This window comes from Balaenoptera physalus (assembly GCF_965194825.1).
Source record: "Balaenoptera physalus genome assembly, chromosome: 16".
NCBI lineage: Eukaryota > Metazoa > Chordata > Mammalia > Artiodactyla > Balaenopteridae > Balaenoptera > Balaenoptera physalus.
The window spans coordinates 44,696,194-44,718,529 of record NC_138898.1 but is presented as its reverse complement, the minus strand read 5'-3'; the positions used below and the strand labels follow the sequence as shown (position 1 = coordinate 44,718,529).

The following is a 22,336-nucleotide window of genomic DNA, read 5'->3' as shown; positions in this document are numbered from 1 at the left end:
AGACAGGATCAGCCTCCATCAGCCATATCTCCAGGGGGGCTCCTTTCTCCCTGTTACGGAGCTGAGGGAGAAAAATATTTTCAGAGCCTTCGAGTAAAACATGAAAGATTGCTGTGTTAGAGCAACTGTTCAGTCTCACATCTGGCAGTCTCTGGGTGCCCAGTAAATACCATTGGGAGGGAAGAAAACGATTAGGGCAAGAGCTTATGTAATTTGTATATGGACTTTCAGTTTGTACTGATAGAACCATTTTTAACCTTCTTCATTTCCCAAGTAATTTCCCCAAAGTAGCACCAAAAAAGGGAAAGAAAAGAAACTAGCTATTGGCCTTGTATTTGTCTTAGACAGCCATTTACCATCCATCACTGAAATGCATTCTAAACAGTTTTATAACCAGCATTCCAAATTTAATATAAAAATTGCAAATCTGCTCACCACCCAAATTATAATGCTACCAACCACAGCCACAGGGAGCATTCAGTAAACCTTAGATAAATTCAGCCGCACCAAGCGCTCAGCCTCCTTGAATTTTTAAATAGCACACAGCTATGTAGGCAAAAATAGAATGCTGCCAGCTTCCTGACCTGGTACGTTATCAGAGGCCCACTTACCTCACTGTATGGCTTGTATCATACGATTCTCTCTACCTGATAGGTAATCAGTATTTAAATCCCTTCTTTCAAAGGTGGGTTGGGGAGCAAAAAGCACCAGTTAGCTGGGAAGCTTTTCTAAGACATGTGGATCCAGGACCCAAGCTAGGAAATTCTAATTCAGGAAATCTGACATGGGATCTGAGAGTGTGTGTAGTTAGGGGAAAATATATCCCCCAAATGATGTTCTCTGGACCGTTGGTTAAGATGCTGTGTGTCATTTCTTTTGCATCCACCTTGGGAGCGTTATTGATTTTTCATTATTACAGTCATTGTTACAGATCACCAAATCTAAAAGGTGATTTCCAGTGACAAATAATCTTGTCAAAATTAATGACAGGCGAATTTAAACCTAGACAATGAAAACATGTTGATTGCCTTTTGATCACCAAAGACTATGAAACATAGACTTGTACCAGGCTTTCCTCTCCAACCAGCAAGGAAACTTCTGTAACAATGGGTTGGAACCACTTGCACATTATGAGACATCAAGTACTCCAAGGGACCTTAAAGATTGGGTAGTCCAGTTTTTCATTTTAGAAATGAGGAATCAAATCCCCAGGGAGAGTTTTGTTCAAAGGCACATCAAGACTTGGGGCCCAGGCAAGGTTCATGTCTCCTGACTCCTAGTCCTTCTTCTTTGTCCTGAGTCTCCATGACCATGTTCACTCAAGAAGGGGGAGTTTTCAGAGTTCTCCAGATGAGCCCAGAAAGAAGAAAATCTCTTCCCTATAAAAATCTGTTACATAGCGAGACCCCATGGATGAAAACTAGAAATGGGGTTCCTTCTGTTGAATGTCATGGCAATGACAGGTTCCTGTCACGTCTCAGTCCCTGAAAGGGACAATTAACCTCACAGTAACGGATGGAAAATACAAGCATTTGAGTTAATTCAACTGCATAATTATTCGTAAAAATGCAGTATGAAATTCTCACAGATCTGAAATGTTTCTCACTTTGAAAAATTGTTGTGACATATATTAATGTTCTCAAATCTGTCTTCACTGGCTCATACCTAAATAAAATTGATACTGGCTTTGGGAGGAGTGGGATTTTATTTTATTTTGTATTTTATACCAAATATAACAAAGTCAGTGCAGTCCTTAGTATTGATACATTTCCAACTGTGGTTTTATACCTAAGATCTCACCAAGTTTTAGCACTTCAGTGACGACAGGACAGCAGCTTCCGTTGGTGGAATGTCCTAATTATAATTGCTGGCTGTTCCACGTGGACCACCAGCAAAGGATTCTGCCTTGTTCATTGAGCAGATCCTTAATGAGAGTCTAGAATGTACCAAGCTCTGGGCGAGGCACATAGCACGTGCTAATAAATACTGCATGGTACGCTCACATTACCATATCAGAGGTCTACGGGAGCTCATTGCTCCTTTGATAACCCATCTAGGTTGCCCTGAAGAGTTGCCGCTTCATGCCTCTAACAGATCAAACTGGGAGAATTACTTATTTGTTTGTGAGTATATTTCTCAATGACAGCTGTTCTTATAAGGCCTTGGGAGCTGCTATTAATTTTGAGTAGTCAGAAATGCTTCTATCTAGTCAGCTGGGAGAGTTATGACAGCGCTTTGATGAGTTTTCATTATTTGTATTCCTCAAAAGCTGGAGTGGCTGAAATTTACAACCAGAAACCTGTAGAGTGTGGGTGTTTCAAATGCTGGCAGTTGTCAGGTAGGTGCATCTACTGGCAAAAGACAGGTTAAATCTGATTTGACCATATAGATTTGCCGTATAGAATTTTTCCCTCTCATCTTTAAAAACTGGATACTGGTTAGGTAGCCAAGTATTACAGGAGTAAAGAAAATGCCTAGTAAATGAGGAACGACAATAAAGTGCACTTTTATTAGGTGGTAACAGAAGTCAGATGTTTCCCTTTCATTAGTAAAGATTCCATACTTTATTACTGTTGTTGTTCTCGATTGTTCTCAGTTTCCCTTCAGTGATTTATAATCCAGCTTTAGCTGCTTAATTGTTGTAAAATCATAAAAGATAGGCAAGACTTTTTATTGCTCACTTTAGTTTCTTTTCTATATTAGAGCTGCCATTATTTATATACAAAGGAACAACGATGCCATATATCAAAACCTATGCTGTCTGTTGCCGTCAAGACCACCTGGCTAACCTAAAAAGTGAACTTGGCTAAGAGAAAAAGACTTTTAATAAAAACAAACTTTTCCATTACATTTAATTTGTCTCCTTGATGGCAACAGACTGGCCGACCTATCTTATTATAATGTAATAAACATTGAAGTCAGGATTTGAGCGTGGTGACTCTTAGAAGAAATCAGGCTGTGTCAGTTCACTGGGAATCAGAAAGGGAAAAGCCAGCTTGTAGATGAAAATTTCACTCTGAGATCATTAAGATCATTAAGAAATATTATAAAGCAACAGAGAATGCTGACTGTATTTCTAATATATATACATATACATATAGCTAGCCAACTTGATGAATAAATGGATACTCAATGCTTTTATTTTCCCAAAACTGAGATTCACAAATAATTCCATAAACTGGCTATACAAGTTCTATAAGGAGCCACTGTCTTTTCTTACTCCACTGATATTTCTTCATATAGAGCTATTGTTCAGCCTGAAAGTTATGGGCTTGTTTCTCGAACATGCAAAATAAAGTTGATCACTTGGATTTTTAGACTCCACAGGCAGCAAAGAAGGGCAAGACATATTTCATTGGAAATCAGTGTGCCTCAAAATTACCGATTTCATTTTTTTAATGGCTTTTGTTTCAGTCCTTTTGTCTTTAGAATATGTTTTCTTTACTGAATTGCAGAATAAGCTTGTCATTATTTCTCTTAGGCCAAAGAAATGTGCTATTTTAATTCTCACTTGTTTCCTATGTTTTACTCAGCATAATCAAATTTCATAATTACACAAAGTAAGCCCATAGGGCTGTTGTTCAGTTTTCTTCCAGTGCTCTCTAGGCCTATCATGTCTCTTACAAATATCCAATATATTTGACCTCAGTCATCATTGTTAACTTTAATGTACAGTTTTACCATAAGAGCTCAATTGTCTTTGCATCATTTCCCACTCCTGCTGTAAGGATAATGGTTATAGCAGGAAGTGGTATAGTTTTACGGGTTTTCTCATGAATACTGCATTCCCATTTGTTTCTGCCCTTTTTCTATTCTACAACCTTTGAAAAGTAACATTTCATTATTATATTCGGCTCTATTTTCCCTGTACATGTTTCCCTTACTTCAAATAAGAAGGCTGTGAAGATTTTACGGGAAGGAAGGTACACTCCTCAAAAGCAATATAGCCAAGTTAATAGGTAAAATATCTCCATGGTATCTACAGTGCTACTTGTAACTCAGCATAGAGAGATTTTAATCATCAGTACCTGAGATACAGAATTTCAGAGCTGGAAACAAATATCTCAGTTCAACTCCTTCATTTTTAACAGATGATGAAACTAAGAACTAGAGATATTATACAACCAGCTCTTTGCTGAGTTGAGACTTGAAATCTGATTGCCCCAAATCCCAGGTTATTAAAAGAAAAAGCCATGTGGTGTTAATTTAACTGTTCCATTAAATACGTAAAAAAAATAATCACTTTTTATTGTTTCTATACAAATGATGCATGCTCATTTATAAAAGTTTCACATAATATAAGAAGCAACAGATTACTCAAAATCATTCTCTAAATATAATTAAATTACCATTTAATGAACATTATTTTAAGTACTTAAATGAATAGGCACAGATAACAGGATGGATATGTAGATTGATACAAAGAAATAAAAATGAGACAAAAAAGAATAGGAAGAAAGAATGAAATAACTTTATAACATTGGGTTCAAACTAGATGTGCTATTTTTAATTACAAACATTAAATTTAATTTTACTTGAATTTAACAGAGGTGAAAGAAAATCAAGTAAAACTGAAGAAATTGATGAAATTCAAATTAAATTTTTCTCCACCATGACCTCTAGAATATATGTGACTTTAAGAACAAAGATTATAAAAAACATTAAAACAGTAGTTGCTAGTTTTCATGTGGTGTGTTTCCATTTTATAAATTATCAGTGTTGTTTCACTCTTATAAATGATCAATTGAGATGGGCAGGTTCAAGATGGCGGAGTAGAAGGACGTGCACTCACTGCCTCTTGTGAGAGCACCAGAATCACAGCTAACTGCTGAACAGTCATCGACAGGAAGACATTCGAACTCACCAAAAAAGATACCCCACATCCAAAGACAAAGGAGAAGCTGCAATGAGATGGTAGGAGGGGCTAAATCCTGATGAAATGAAATTCCATAACTGCTGGGTGGGTGACTCACCAACTGGAGAACAGTTATACCACAGAAGTCCACCCACTGGAGTGAAGGTTCTGAGCCCCAAATCAGGCTTCCCAACCTGGGGGGGGTCTGGCAATAGGAAGAGGAATTCCCAGAGTATCAGACTTTGAAGGCTAGCGGGATTTGCAGAGGTGGGGGGTGGCGGTGGCTCAATGCGGAGACAAGGACACTGGCAGCAGAAATTCTGGGAAGTACTCCTTGGCATGAGCCCTCCCAGAGTCCGCAGTAAGCCCCACCAAAGAGCCTGTAGCCTCCAGTGCTGAGTCGCCTCATGTCAAACAACCAACAGGGAGGGAACTCAGCCCCACCCATCAGCAGACAAGCAGATTAAAGTTTTACTGAGCTCTGCCCACCACCAGTCCCTCCCAGCAGGAAGCATGCACAAGCCTCTTAGATAGCCTCATCCACCAGAGGGCAGACAGCAGAAGCAAGAAGAACTACAATCCTGCAGCCTGTGGAACAAAAACCACATTCACAGAAAGATAGGCAAGATGAAAAGGCAGAGGGCTATGTACCAGATGAAGGAACAAGATAAAACCCCAGAAAAACAACTAAGTGAAGTGGAGATAGGCAACCTTCCAGAAAAAGAATTCAGAATAATGATAGTGAAGATGATCCAGGACCTTGGAAAAGGAATGGAGGCAAAGATGGAGAAGATGCGAGAAATCTTCAACAAAGATCTAGAAGAATTAAAGAAAAAACAGAGATGAGCAATACAATAACTGAAATGAAAACTACACTAGAAGGAATCAGTAGCAGAATAACTGAGGCAGAAGAACGGATAAGTGACCTGGAAGACAGAATGGTGGAATTCACTGCCGTGGAAGAGAATAAAGAAAAAGAGTGAAAAGAATTGAAGACAGCCTAAGAGACCTCTGGGACAACATTAAATGCACTAACATTCGCATTATAGGGGTCCCAGAAGAGGAAGAGAGACAGAGAGGACCCAAGAAAATATTTGAAGAGATTATAGTCGAAAACTTCCCTAACATGGGAAAGGAAATAGCCACCCAAGTCCAGGACGTGCAGAGCTTCCCAGGCAGGATAAACCCAAGGAGAAACACACTGAGACACATAGTAATCAAACTAACAAAAATTAAAGACAAAGAAAAATTATTGAAAGCAACAAGGGAAAAACAACAAATAACATACAAGGGAACTCCCATAAGGTTAACAGCTGATTTCTCAGCAGAAATGCTACAAGCCAGAAGGGAGTGGCATGATATATTTAAAGTGATGAAAGGGAAGAACCTACAACCAAGATTACACTACCCAGCATGGATCTCATTCAGATTTGATGGAGAAATCAAAAGCTTTACAGACAAGCAAAAGCTAAGAGAATTCAGCACCACCAAACCAGCTCTACAACAAATGCTAAAGGAACTTCTCTAACTGGGAAACACAAGAGAAGAAAAGGACCTATAAAAACAAACCCAAAACAATTAAGAAAATGGTAATAGGAACATACATATTGATAATCACCTTAAATGTGAATAGATTAAATGCTCCAACCAAAAGACACAGGCTTGCTGAATGGATGCAAAAACAAGACCCATCTATATGCTGTCTACAGGAGACCCACTTCAGACCTAGGGAAACATACAGACTGAGAGTGTGGGGATGGAAAAAGATATTCCATGCAAATGGAAATCAAAAGAAACCTGGAGTAGCAATACTCATATCGGATAAAATAGACTTTAAAATAAAGAATGTTACAAGAGACAAGGAAGGACACTACATAATGATCAAGGGATCAATCAGTCCAAGAAGTTATAACAATCATAAATATATATGCACCCAACATAGGAGCACCTCAGTACATAAGGCAACTGTTAACAGCTATAAAAGAGGAAATCAACAGTAACACAATAATAGTGGGGGACTTTAACACCTCACTTACACCAATGGACAGATCATCCAGACAGAAAATTAATAAGGAAACACAAGCTTTAAATGACACAGTAGACCAGATAGATTTAATTGATATTTATAGGACATTTCATCCGAAAACAACAGATTACACTTTCTTCTCAAATGCACATGGAACATTCTCCAGGATAGATCACATCTTGGGTCACAAATCAAGCCTAGGTAAATTTAACAAAATTGAAATCATATCAAGCATCTTTTCTGACCACAACACTATGAGATTAGAAATGAATTACAGGGGGAAAAAAACGTAAAAAACACAAACACGTGGAGGCTAAACAATACGTTACTAAATAACCAAGAGATCACCAAAGAAATCAAAGAGGAAATCAGGAAATACCTAGAGACAAATGACAACAAAACACGATGATCCAAAACCTATGGGATGCAGCAAAAGCAGTTCTAAGAAGGAAGTTTATAGCAAGGTAATCCTACCTCAAGAAAGAAAAATCTCAAGTAAACAATCTAACCTTGCACCTAGAGGAAATAGAGAAAGAAGAACAAACAAACCCAAAGGTAGTAGAAGGAAAGAAATCATAAAGATCAGAACAGAAATAAATGAAATAGAAAGAAAGAAAACAGTAGCAAAGATCAATAAAACTAAAAGCTGGTTCTTTGAGAAGATCAACAAATATGATAAATCTTTAGCCATAGTCATCAAGAAAAAGAGGGAGAGGACTCAAATCAACAAAATTAGAAATGAAAAAGAAAAAGTTACAACAGACACTGCAGAAATACAAAGCATCCTAAGAGACTTCTACAAGCAACTCTATGCCAATAAAATGGACAACCTGGAAGAAATGGACAAATTCTTAGAAAGGTATAACCTGCCAAGACTGAACCAGGAAGAAATAGAAAATATGAACAGACCAATCACAAGTAGTGAAATTGAAACTGTGATTAAAAATCTTCCAACAAACAAAAGTCCAGAACCAGATGGCTTCACAGGTGCATTCTATCAAACATTTAGAGAAGAGCTAACACCCATCCTTCTCAAACTCTTCCAAAAAATTGCAGAGGAAGGAACACTCCCAAACTCATTCTATGAGGCCACCATCACCCTGATAACAAAACCAGAGAAAGATACTACAAAAAAAGGAATTACAGACCAATATCACTGATGAATATAGATGCAAAAATCCTCAACAAAATACTAGCAAACAGAATCCAGCAATACATTAAATGGAACATACACCATGATCAAGTGGGATTTATCCCAGAGATGCAAGGATTCTTCAGTATGGTGAAATCAATCAGTGTTATACACCATATTAACAAATTGAAGAATAAAAACCATATGATCATTTTAATAGATGCAGAAAAAGCTTTTGACAAAATTCAACACCCATTTATGATAAAAACTCTCCAGAAAGTGGGCACAGAGGGAACCTACCTCAACACAATAAAGGCCATATATGACAAACCTACAGCAAACATCATTTTCAATGGTGAAAAACTGAAAGCATTTCCTCTAAGATCAGGAAGAAGACAAAGATGTCCACTCTCGCCACTCTTATTCAACATAGTTTTGGAAGTCCTAGCCATGGCAATTAGAGAAGAAAAAGAAATAAAAGGAATACAAATTGGAAAGGAAGAAGTGAAACTGTCACTGTTTGCAGTTGACATGATACTATACATAGAGAATCCTAAAGATGCTTCCAGAAAACTACTAGAGCTAATCAATGAATTTGGTAAAGTTGCAGGATACAAAATTAATGCACAGAAATCTCTTGCATTCCTGTACACTAACAATGAAAGCTCAGAAAGAGAAATTAAGGAAACAGTCCCATTCACCACTGCGACACAAAGAATAAAATACCTAGGAATAAACCTACCTAAGGAGGTAAAAGACCTGTACTCAGAAAACTATAAGACACTGATGAAAGAAATCAAAGATGACACAAACAGATGGAGAAATATACCATGTTCTTGAATTGAAAGAATCAATATTGTGAAAATAGGTGTACTACTCAAAATAATCTACAGATTCAATGCAATCCCTATCAGATTACCAATGGCATTTTTTACAGAACTAGAACAAAAAAATTTAAAATATGTATGGAGACCCAAAAGAAAGACCCCGAATAGCCAAAGCAATTTTGAGGGAAATAAACGGAGCTGGAGGAATCAGACTCCCTAACTTCAGACTAAACTGCAAAGCTACAGTAATCAAGACAGTGTGGTACTGGCACAAAAACAGAAATATACGTCAGTGGAACAGGAGCGAAAGCCCAGAGATAAACCCACACACCTGTGGTCAACTAATCTGTGACAAAGGAGGCAAGGATATACAATGGAGAAAAGACAGTCCTTTCAATAAATGGTGCTGGGAAAACTGGAGAGCTACATGTAAAAGAATGAAATTAGAACACTCCCTAACACACAAAATAAATGCAAAATGTATTAAAGATCTAAATGTAAGATCGGAAACCATGAAACTCTTAGAGGAAAACATAGGAAGAACACTCTTTGACGTAAGTCACAGCAGGATCTTTTTTGACTCACTTCCTAGAGTATTGGAAATAAAAACAAAACAAAACAAACAGATGGGACTTAATGAAACTTAAAAGCTTTTGTGCAGCAAAGGAAACTATAAACAAGACGAAAAGACAACCCTCAGAATGGGAGAAAATATTTGCAAACAAATCAACGGACAAAGGATTAATCTCCAAAATATATAAACAGCTCATGAAGCTCAATATTAAAAAAATGAACGCCTCAATCCAAAAATGGGTAGAAGACTTAAATAGACATTTCTCCAAAGAATACATACAGATGGCCAAGAAGCATATGAAAAGCTGCTCAGCATCACTAATCATTAGAGAAAAGCAAATCAAAACTACAGTAAGGTATTACCTCACTCCAGTTAGAATGGGCATCATCAGAAAATCCACAAACAACAAATGCTGGAGAGGGTGTGGAGAAAAGGGTACCTTCTTGCACTGTTGGTGGGAATGTAAATTGATACAGCCACTATGGGGAACAGTATGCAGGTTCCTTAGAAAACTAAGAATAGAATTACCTTATGCCCCAGCAGCCCCACTACTGGACATATACCCAGAGAAAGCCATAATTCAAAAAGACACATGCACCCCAATGTTCATTGCAGCACTATTTACAATAGCCAGGTCATGGAAGCAACCTAAATGCCCATCGACAGACGAATGCTTAAAGAAGATGTGGTACATATATACAATGTAATATTACTCAGCCATAAAGAGGAACCAAATTGGGTCATTTGTAGAGACATGGATGGACCTAGAGACTCATAGAGAGTGAAGTAAGTCAGAAAGAGAAAAACAAATATCGTATATTAACGCATATATGTGGAATCTAGAAAAATGGTGCAGATGAACTGGTTTGCAAGGCAGAAATAGAAACACGGATGTAGAGAACAAACGTATTAACCAAACGGTTAAAGTCGGGGGTGGGGTGGTGGTGGGATGAATCTGGAGATTGGGATTGACATATATACACTAGATTGACATATATACACTAATATGTATAAAATAGATAACTAACAAGAACCTGTATAAAAAAATAAAATTAAAAAAATGATCAATGGACTCATAACAAAGATAAGATTATAACATTTTATTTACTCCCACCTACCCAATTTTAAAAATTATATTTTATAAAGTCACGATATATCACATTGTTTTATACCTAAATTATGCATAATTCTGTCTTAGTTGTGGGTTTAACTAGAGGTGATATTTACAGTGGTTTCTTCATTCCTGAGATCCTTGTATTGTGCTGTCTCTTGGTTGGATATTTTTGGTCATCCAGTATGTTTTTGAAAGGTTCACGTTGATGTGTTTTACCTGAGTTCTTATGTGCTTGAGAACGTCTGCCTGTGGACTGCACACTTTAAAGACATTTCTGTGTTACTTGTAAACCTCTTGGGTCACGTTTTCTTTCCCTTAGCATTTTTCATTTTGCCTTGTTATTTTCTCTGCTCTATATGCCACAGGCTAACCTGTGTTTTTATTGTCTTCATGCTACTTTTGTTTCTTCTACTGGGACTTTCTACTGCTGTTTTAGTTTCTCTCGTCTCTTTCTTGAGTTCTTCTTGCTCATTTTTTTTTTTTTTTCCTTCGAGCAGGTAGACAGTGGGGAAGGAGGGGGCAGGGGTACAGGGTGTGGAGGCACTGGATTTTCTTTTTTCAATCAGCTTTTTTCATTTTAGAATAGTCTCAGACTGTTTTTTGCCTTTTAGCATGCATTGTAATTTTTGTTGAAAGCTGGACATGGTGTGTCATGTGAATGGAGCTGAGGTAGATAGGCCTTTAGCGTGCAGTTTTATATTTATCTGGCTACCATATAGGCTACAATTGCCCTGGCTGTGGTGTCAGAGCCCAAAGTGTCCTCAAGTGCCCTTCTTTGTGTTTCTGCTATTGTCTTTGGGTTTTCCCAGAAGCTTCTTAAATAGAGCCTGAGGCTCGCGCTTCCTTTAGCTGCAATCCCCCGTTGTCTTGCAGGAGCCCTGTTGGCGCGGCGGTGGGATGTGTGTGTTGGAGGGTCTGTAGGCCTGTGATTAGGTCTCAGTCTCTTAGTGAAACCTGCAGGGGGCATTCTACCCCCCCCCCCCCCGCAACGGTTGGGCTTTGGTAAAACCCAAAGTGGTTAGATTTTGGGAAAACAGTTTCCCTTGAGGGCAGAGCACTCTGGGTGTATTTCAGAAGTTTACCACCCCACTATCCCCGCCCCCAACACCTTCTGCAGAACCAAAGGGATTTTTCTTCACAGTGAGAATCTGGTGGGACTTCTGGAGGTAAACGTCACAAAAGTTATGGAAATCACAGCTCCTTTGGAGTTTTTTTTTAACGCTCATACTAGGCTACACTGAGCCTCCAGCAATTCGTCAATTGCAGTTTAAAGTGTTCTACCAAAACTGGCTCCAGTTGTGAGCTTCTGCACCAGCTAAGCTGTGCTTCGTTGTTTCTGCCTGTCTGTCTCTCCGGATGGGGGACAGTAGTTTGCCCTGTGACCTTAATTCGCTGATGGATCCGGGAAGAGCTCTTGATTTTCAGTTTTTTCAGTTTTTTTTTCTTGTGAGGACAGACATCACAACTTCTAAGCTCCTTACGTATCAGATCAGAAACCAGAAATCCTATTTGAATAGTTTTAGTTTTACAGAAAAAAAATGTGACTATAATACAGAGTTTTCATATACCCCATACCCACTTTCCCTGTTAACAGTTCACATGAGTAGGGCATTTGTCACCACTAGTGAACCAACACTGATACATTATTATTATTATTAAATAAAGTCTGTACTTTTGAGACTTCCTTAATTTTTACCTAATGTCCTTTTTCTGTTCCAGTATCCCATCCATGATACCACATTACATTCAGTCTTTATGTTTCCTTAGGCTCCCTTTGGCTGTGACAGTTTCTCAGACTTTCCTTGTATTTAATGACCTCGATATTGTGAGGAATGATGGTCAGGTATTTTAGAGAATGTTCCCAACTGGGATATGCCTGTTTTTCTCATGATTAGACATTTGGGTTTTGGGGAGAAAAACCACGGAGGTAAAGTATCATTATCATCACATCATATGAAGGACACACACACACCATCAGTGTGTCTTATCACTGTTGAGATCGACCTTGATCTCCTGGCTGAGGTTTCTCCCCTGTGAGGTTCCTTGGTTCCCCCCTTTCTATACTGTTCTCTTGGGAAGGAAGGCACTGCACACAGCACACATTCTGCAGAGCCCACGTTTTAGGGGTGGAGAGAGATGCCCCCAACTTCCTGGAGGGTGAAGTGTCTACATTAGTTACTTGGAATTCTTCTGAATGGGTGGCTTGTTTCTTCTTCCCCATTTATTTATTTGCTTGTTTATTTCATCATATTTGGGGTTTTAAGCCAATACATTTTTAAAAATTTTGTTTTTCACGTTTTTCCAACTTAGGCCATATGCAGCAGCTCTTTGTGTCGGCACCTGTGTCCCTGTGACACACTCCCATCATTGTGCTTTTGGTTTTAAATACATCTTCCATCTCTTTTTTTTTAATTTTTAAAAATTTTTTTATTTATTTTATTTATTTATTTTTGGCTGCGTTGGGTCTTCGTTGCTGTGCGCGGGCTTCCTCTAGTTGCAGGGAGTGGGGGGCTACTCTTTGTTGCAGTGAGTGGGCTTCTCATTGCGGTGGCTTCTCTTGTTGCGGAGCACAGACTGTAGGTGCACGGGCTTCAGTAGTTGTGGCTCGTGGGCTCTAAAGCGCAGACTCAGTAGTTGTGGTGCACGGGCTTAGTTGCTCCGTGGCATGTGGGATCTTCCCGGACCAGGACTCGAACCTGTGTCCCCTGCGTTGGCAGGCGGATTCTTAACCACTGCGCCACCAGGGAAGCCCCAACGTGCTGTTGGTTTTGAGCACTTCCTTGATCTCTGGCACTACAAGATGCTTCGGGCTCATCTTACGTGGTCCCCATCCCAGTCCTGGAATCAGCCATTTCTCCATGAGCTGGCTCACTTTTCTGCCCTTTTCCCCCCACTGTAGTCTCTTCTTTCAACCTGTGTATCGCTTCCTGCTTTTGGTTCTTTTTTATGGGTGTTTGTGGTTCCTTAAGACTGTGGATAATTTCTTGCCTGAGTTCTTCTTGTCTTCGGTCAGTCCTTCTTGTGCATCTTCTTTATCTGCCTTTTGCTTCTCTTTTATTCAGTATCTCCTCACTTACCCTTTTTATTCATAGTTCAGTTTCAGTTCCTTCTAATTATTTCTCATCTTAAGTGAAATGGACTAATTTTAGGGGAAAACACCAGTGAATCATGGGGACAAGGAAGGGACAGACCCTGGGGAGGGGGAGGCAGCAAGCTACACACGCCTAAACCTTTGCCTGGAATTTTTCTGAATTTTTTTCCACCAGTTTTTCCGTTCGCATCGAGGCACATCTTATTTTCTGGTGTTCGTGGGGGCAGTGGGGTCACTGTCTGTGGCAGTAAAGCCAGGTGCCTGCCTCTGGCCTGTTTTCTTTCCCAGCACCTTGAGCAGCTCTGGGTTCTCCCCACACAGGCCCCTACTGCCCTCCTCTTTGCTGCGGGTTCCCCCCACTTTCTCCTTGTCCCCAGCTTTAGTCTTTAACATCAGCGTCATGCAATACCTGGGGGTTTGGATGCCGACCCTGGTGGATGGCTTGTGGCCTGTGGCCTGGAGAGGAGGACGGAGAGGCTGAGCTCCCTGGAGCTGCTGGCCTGTGTGTGGGCTGCGGTGGTTTCCTACTTTGGCATCAGAGTCTTTACTTTTTTTTTTTTAATTTTTATTGGAGTATAGTTGATTTACAATGTTGTGTTAGTTTCAGGGATTGACAGGGAACTCTGCTTTTCATCTCTTGTCGTTTTTGGCGCTTTTGAAGGTGTGAAGGGATGCAAATAAAGGCTTTACTCCACTGTCTTTAACCAGAGCTGTTCCATCAAGTGTTATGGTTTGTAGAAAGATTATTTCCGTGGCAATCACATTTTTTTAACATGAGACTTTATCCGTGAAAGTTATAAGGGGGAAATGATGGGTTTTGCTCTTTATGAAAATGAAATCTTTTTACTTTTTCATGGAATGGTGAACTTGAGACTTTATGATGTCACTTCTTGCCAAAATGACCTGTATATTCAATACAATCCCGATAAAAATCCCAACATAACTCTTCTGGTAGAAACTAGCAAGCTGATTCTGACAGAAAATGAAATCTTATAAAAAGAAAGAAAATTATTTTTCCCTCATTACTGAATCCCAAGTATCTTGATCATTTTTATATAAATCAGAAATATTTATCTGAGTTCCTTTAGAATTGAGTAGTTGTGAGGAATATAGATCTTCAGGAACTTTAATTTTTAGAAATGTAGGGCACTGTATTTCCTTTGTCAGAGGTTACAAAGGAAATCAAAGAGGAATCTCTCCTCCACCCACGGATGCCGTTTACTGTTCCTGACAGCATTTCTCATGGAAATCAGATCTCGACCATCTGCTAGATTCAAAAGTGAAGCGATAAAAATGAAAAAAATTTAACTATAAAGAACTTGAGAAGAAATGTAAATGTACAAATTATATCATTGATTTTATTTTCAATTTGCTGTTTAACATAAGAAGCCAAACAGACAAACAAATAAACAATAGGTGTCAGTGTATGTAGGACATGAGAGGAAAAGTCAGGGGCAATCACCCCCTCTCTGAGCCTCTCTTGTGTTCTTAATTTGTTGGAAATATTACTTTTCAGACAGCAGCGCTTTCTGAAAAATAGAAGAGATCTCTTCCTTTTTTTGGCTCTCCAGGCACATTATTTGTCCTGACCAGTGGCTCTTTCTATCTTGGTAAATTGTACATTTTTAAAAACATGTGGACAGTTTAAATAATTCACAATCCAGAAATGAAACCCACAGAGGATTGCTTTTGCTGTTCTGTTTCAAAATAAATGAGGTGGTCACTTTGTACCTGGGGAGAGAAAAAGTTCAGGCCTCTCTTCTACCCCAGATCTCTAAACCCTTCTAAGGATTTATATAATAGTAAAGATACAAAGGCTTATAAGGATTTTATAGTAAGAATGAAGCAGCAGTTCCTGCCCTCTTTTCTCTAATCCAAGTAAAGACTATGATGGTCTTTTTTTTTTTTTTTTTCTTTTCAAAAGACGGGCTGTTTTTGAGAGTGGCAACCTAATCCCTTCTGTGTCAACAACTATTGGCCCCTAAATGGCTTCCGTGCCACCTGTACTGTTACTGTTTCCCCAACTCCTTGGCTATTTTAGTGTTGCATTTTTTAAATATGAGATATTTCTAGTTCTGTTTTATTTTTGAGTGCTTGAAGAAAAATATTCTTTTGAAAGAATATTGGTTTAGATGTAACCAATCAACAATCCCTCAACTGAGAATATTTACCCTTGGCAGGTAAAAGCAGCTGGGAATGTATCTTCGGCCTAGCGGTCATTTAAAAATGTCAGAAGTTTTGTGCTCGCTTCGGCAGCACATATACTAAAATTAGAACGATACAGAGAAGATTAGCATGGCCCCTGTGCAAGGATGACACGCAAATTCGTGAAGCGTTCCATATTTTTTAAATGGACAGAAGACCTAAATAGACATTTCTCCAAAGAAGATATACAGATTGCCAACAAACACATGAAAGGATGCTCAACTAATCATTAGAGAAATGCAAATCAAAACTACAATGAGGTATCACCTCACACCAGTCAGAATGGCCATCATCAAAAAATCTACAAACAATAAATGCTGGAGAGGGTGTGGAGAAAAGGGAAGCCTGTTGCACTGTTGGTGGGAATGTAAATTGATACAGCCACTATGGAGAACAGTATGGAGGTTCCTTAAAAAACTAAAACTAGAACTACCATACGACCCAGCAATCCCACTACTGGGCATATACCCTGAGAAAACCATAATTCAAAAAGAGTCATGTACCACAATGTTCATTGCAGCTCTATTTACAATAGAAGCAACCTAAGTGTCCATCGACAGATGAATGGATAAAGAAGATATGGCACATATATACAATGGAGTATTACTCAGCCATAAAAAGAAATGAAATTGAGTTATTTGTAGTGAGGTGGATGGACCTAGAGACTGTCATACAGAGTGAAGTAAGTCAGAAAGAGAAAAATAAATACCGTATGCTAACACATATATATTGAATCTAAAAAAAAAAAAAAAAGGTTCTGAAGAACCTAGGGGCAAGACAGGAATAAAGATGCAGACGTAGAGAATGGACTTGAGGACACGGGAGGGGGAAGGGTAAGCTGGGACGAAGTGAGAGAGTAGCATGGACATATATACACTACCAAATGTAAAATAGATAGCTAGCAAGAAGCAGCTGCATAGCACAGGGAGATCAGCTCGGTGCTTTGTGACCACATAGAGGGGTGGGATAGGGAGGGTGGGAGGGAGACACAAGAGGGAGGCGATATGGGGATATATGTATATGTATAGCTGATTCACTTTGTTATACCGCAGAAACTAACACACCATTGTAAAGCAATTATACTCCAATAAAGATGTTAAAAAAAAATGTCAGAAGTTTTATAAGGGATTTAACCTTATGGAATTGCTGATATTCAACCATTTTTAACTTCAAAACTGGCAATTTCATCTCATTCAACCTAAGAGCTTACAGATAGCGAAGCCTAAACAGCACTGTCAAGATTCTTTAAAAAGGAGAAATGGAGGTAGTTTCCATTCTGTCAGAGGGAAGAGGTTGGAAAGCTGTTTCTGATGTAAATATAATTATTTTAATGGAGGCAATACTTTTTTTGGATACCTTGCCTCACACCCTTACCTTTCTACTTCAGTTTGTTCACGTCCCAGCCCCATCGAAAGGACATGGACCCCGTTGCGTGCATTTATCATGAATCACGTGGGAACTTCTGCTCCCGTTCCTTCTCTCCCTCCCTCCAACACTTCACGTCCATCCTTGTTATGTTTTATTTTGTGAGGAGTCAGTTGACAGGAGCTAAAAATCCCAGGACGGACTTCCCGGGACCCTGCCTCCAGACCATCCCGTTCCTGTTATCCCCACGGTGGTCACTGACACCTGTCACTTTCCTGTTCCCTAGTTGGTGCAGGTCCTCCGTGAGGTTTGTTGACAGCTCTTGGTGGGCCTGTTGACTACCGCTAGCAGCTGTCCGTCATTTTTCTGGTTAATACACACTGGGAGGGGTTACTACTGTGTTTTATTTGGGTCCTAGGTTCTCAAGGACTTCAGAAGGGTCTTCCATACTCTGCGGATACACTTTACAGCCTTGTTATGAAAACCTAGAGTCAGTCCTGGTTCCTCGTCTTGACTCAGCCACCCCATGACTTGGAACAATTCTGAGTCACTGACCTCTGACCCTGTGTTTCTTTATCTCTGAAGTTAAATTGTTGAATATTATAGTCCTATGATTATGTGCCTCAGTGCCATTTAAGGTTGCCCTTTTCTTCCTAAAATCTGTATTATAGATAATTTATACACAGTTATTTCACAGGGTGGATCGTCGTAGCACAAGATACTAGCCTCCATCCCAGGATGGAGTACGTACTACCATTGCCTACGAGGAAATTTAAATGCTTGCTTCCCACCTGGTTCAGCTGCCAGAGGCCCTTTCAGTGCACCAGTTCTGAGCGAGCATGCAAGTATGACTGTAAATTTCCCCCGACAGAAACCATCTCACCTCATCAGCCACACAAGAAAATGACAAAACAACCAACTGTGAAAGCACGCTTGCCAAGCTTTCAGCATCACTGCATTTGGTGGGGGAACACATTTGTACAAGATGAAATCGAGGCTGGATGAAGCCCAAAAGACACGTTCTGGGTACCTGTCTTTTCTAACCTGCAACATATGGGACGTGTGTTTGTGCCAGTGAAGTCAGGGTTCCAGAAAACCCTTTGCTCCTTGAAGCCACATGACCATTCCAGGGATGGGGAGAGGGAACCAGGCATGTGGCATGCTGCTTTCTTAGTAATTACGAGATCTCTAGTAAATAATAAGAGTAGCTAAGGCCCGTTCGGCATTGCTTCACTAATTCTTCACAGATAACCGGTAACGTTTACTACCATTGCCTGTGGTTTTTTTTCAGCAGAGAATACTCAGGCTCAGAGAAAGTAGTTAGCTAGTCAGTGGTCAAGATTCAAACTAGGTCTGTCTTACTTCAGTGCCCATGGTCTTTCACTTTACCTTGAACTGATTTTAAAGTTGCCTGTGAGCAACCAAATTGGAACATTGGTGAGAGAAGGAGAAAGAGGTCCCACACCCCACCCACTCCAAGGTTTGGGGTAGAAAGAGCACTTGAGTTTGAAAGGAGCAAACCTCTGACTTCCACTAACTTTGAAAAAGGGCTCTAAAGTCATCAAAGACACCTCGAAGAGAGGGAAAAGGAAGAATAACTCTTAATAAGAAAAAGGCATATACCAATAAAAAATGGCCAAAAGAGTTGAGCAGACACTTCCCCAAAATGAGTAACCAGATGGTCAATGAGCATGTGAAAAGATGCTCGACATCATGGCTCATTAGAAAAATGCAAATCTGAACCACAGTAGAAATCACGGCATACCCACCAGCATTGCCAAGATGAAGAAGACCACAGCATCAGGTGTTGGTGAGAATCTGAAGCCACTGGGTCTCTCAGTCACTGCTGGTGGGAGTGTTGGTAGTAAAACTGCTTTGGGAAACCATTTGATAACTTCAGGTGCAGCTGAACACTTGCATTCCATATGACCTAGCATTTTCACCCCTCAGACTCTGGCCAGCAGGAATCCCTACATATGTTTATAGGAAATGTATGGAAAACCTATAGGAAAATGTTCATAACAGCACAATGCCTAAGGGCCAGAAACTGGAAACTAGCCAAAAGCCCAATAACCAGAGACTGAACAGACCAGTGGTGGAATGTTCACATGGTGGGATACTGTTCAGCCACAGGAATGAGCAAACTGTTGCTGCACATGGCAACATGGGTGGACCTCGCACACATGAGGCAGAGCGATGACGGTGGACACAAAAGGGTTCGTGCAATATGATGAAGCTCAAAAATGGGAAGAACTAAACCATGCTGTTAGAAGTCAGGCTAGCGCCAGCCTTTTATAGAACAAGAGAGGAATGTTAGGGGTTCCTGGGCGGCTGGGGGTGTTCCCTTTTGATCTGGGTGGTGGTTACAGTGAGTTGAGATGTTGAAAATTCACCAATTGTTCACTTAGGATATGTGCATTTTTCTGTATATATATTCTCCTTTAGTACTAAGTTTTCAAAGTCCTGTACATACAGATGTTAGTTCTTAATTTTTGATTCCCACTGTGGCAATATAAATTTAAATCAGCCAAGGTTTGCATATGTATAAAATAGGAATTTTGTGGCACATTGTGACCTATATTGTGGGAGAAATGTTCTTTTCTTTTTTCTTGATAATGCTTTGTTGGCCTCTCAGTGTGTCTGAACCTGACAGGGCGAGGAAGGAAGGAAATAGTGAATTTCATCAACACCAGCGATTATTGCCGCTCAGCGTTCATTCAACCAAAGCCACACGAGCTGGTCAGGTTTCCGCCAGATTATAGAGCTCTTTCTTGCCTTGGAGTCTACCAGAAAACTTACCTTTTTGTTATGATTTTTATACTTCCAAGAAAAGAAGCATAAGGAAAATACCTGTGAAATTCCAAGACCTGGCTACAACAAATTCTAAACCTTTATTCTCTAGGAAACAAGGTGAAAAGATTGAAAGAGATGCCCTCTTTTCACATGGGCCATCTGCATTTGCAGTAGTAGCTGAGAAAAGGCAATATGGAAAGTTTACAGAACTCTTTTACAAAATGTTCAGGTAGTATGCTTGTTGAGTTTTCAAATTCTCATGTCAACACAAATATAATTGAATTCTAGTATTAGAAAGGGACTAAAAGAAGAACAAACTTGTGTTTTAAAAAATAAAACATGTGAAACACTACCTGGCAAAGAGTCTACTATGTCATCTGGGACAAAACATTGAGACTCAAGTCTGTCCTTCCTTTGAGGCCCCAGCATCCTGCCTCTCGGGTGACCCTTGTGGAGCCTCGCCTGGTCTGTTCAAGGTCACACGGTTGGTGGCTAAGCAAGGCAGGCCCTACCATCTTTAAACTTCCAGCGTCTTTCTCTCCCCACCCCCCGCCATGATAGAGAGTCCAAATAATGGATTAATAATAGCCCAAAGATCACACATGTGATATTAATGCATCTCTTATAAAATATGTATTTCAGCTCGCGACTCTTGAATTCCCTCCAAAGAAACTATTTGGAAACAAGGATGAACGTGTGATTGCTGAGAGGCGAAGCCAGTTAGAGGTAACAGAATTAAGCTTTTCTTTCTCTGTGTGCAGAACATTTGCCATCTGATTGACCAGTGAGAATTCTTCCTCTTAAACACTTAACTCTTGTTCACGGATGGAGAGATGCTGCTTCATTAACACGGGAGGTGGCAGCAGCGGATTGTAAAGTAATGAGATCAGTTTATTTAAAATATAAGTCCTTTCCCCCCCCCAACAGAGCGTTTTCCTGGGTTTTGAGGAGATACATTTATTCCAAGGGTTAGGAAGCAGGTTGTGGGTGAGAACTGAATATTCACGTAGACAGATGGTACGCAATGCAGGCTGGGGGTACGAAGCTTGCTGCCAAAAACTTGAATTAATTAACTGAAGATTTGTAGTATTGCATCGTTGTTACTTTTTCAAGGTGGCCTGGAAGCAAAAAGACACATACCTATTTTAGTCATGGTTAGGTTTTGTTGGACTTATTTTAACTTGATCTTCTGAGCCAGCTCCGTGGAGAGCTTTGGTTCAACACAACTGTTGTTTTTCTGACTGCCTCCCTGCTGGCATGTACTGTTGACTGCTCCGTAGAGCTTGTATTGCTTTGCAGGCTAGAGCTGCTTGTTTGGTTGGCATCTGGTGCTACCGAGGCAGAGTGTGCTGAGGCATGGTCGCAGGTGGCCCTCGGGCATGGGCTACCCTCTTGCTGCTGTGAGCCACTGAGGCAGGCAGGACAAAATGACAAATGGCTCACTCCAGCCAGCAAGCTTCCTGGGGGCCTCGCAGAGTCCCCTCTGCTACTCTTTTAAGAGGAAGAAAAATAAGACCTATTGCAAGTGAAATCAAATAAGAGGAGGCCTGAGACAGCCCTTTCTGAATTGTGAAAGTCTCCATAGAACGGCGGTGTTTTTCTCATTCCTGGAGACAGCCAGTTTGAAATGTCTGCCCATGGAGTCCAGTGAATACCAGTGAACCAAGCCTTAGGGAAACATCCAGAGGCTGGAGGTTGCAGTGAGAGCAAAAGGGGGGGGGGGGGTGGGGACCATGGAGAAATTGAAGACTAGGAGATTGTGGTCCACGAGGGGCATTTTAGAGACTTGAGATCCTCAGTATAGAAGTGCTCTGAGGAAAGAAGAGTTTCAGGGTGTGGCCATGCTTACAGGCCTGTGAGTTAAACTATAGAATTGCACCTTTGAAAAGGTGCTGGAACTATTACGACGGAGGTTTGGGTGGGTCGTTGCAGGGCTCTAAAAATCAGCCTATGAGGTGGGGTGACCCTGATACCCAACTGAAGAGCTTACATTCTAGGGAAAGGTTATCGTGTTGAGCCTGCTTGACCAAGTTCTCTTAAAGGTTTAAGTGTATCATGCAAACAATTTAAAACTCACAGTAGAACTAGTGATGATTTTCTTTCCCGAACCCTTACCTGCGTCAGTTATCCAGACTTGTCTTTAATGGAAACGTGCAGAACGACAGTGTATAAAAACAAGTTTGTAAACTAACAGGAAATAGCTGTTGTCATTCCTGCTTACTCAGGGCTCTAATTAAATGCACATGGTGCCAGCCGTGCCCCACAGATAGGACGTTTGTGTGCTGTGCGTTTGTGAGCCCTGCTCTTGGGGACTCTTGTCTTTCCACTCCAGCTTCCAGAGTCAGAGCAAAGCT

General features: G+C 40.2%; 1 protein-coding gene across 7 annotated transcripts in view; it reads left to right on the top strand.

Annotated features, from left to right (window-relative positions):
• The window catches only part of KIF16B (kinesin family member 16B), a 291,300-nt gene that overhangs the window by 231,072 nt on the left and 37,892 nt on the right, over window positions 1-22,336 (top strand). For 6 of the 7 annotated variants that reach the window (XM_082428587.1, XM_082428585.1, XM_082428582.1 and 3 more), the window contains one exon: window positions 20,625-20,708. The exons of the other annotated variant lie outside the window; for it this stretch is intronic. In XM_082428587.1, coding sequence (XP_082284713.1) covers window positions 20,625-20,708 — 84 coding nt within the window. The remainder of the gene's footprint in view (window positions 1-20,624; window positions 20,709-22,336) is intronic. 7 annotated transcript variants of the gene reach the window in all.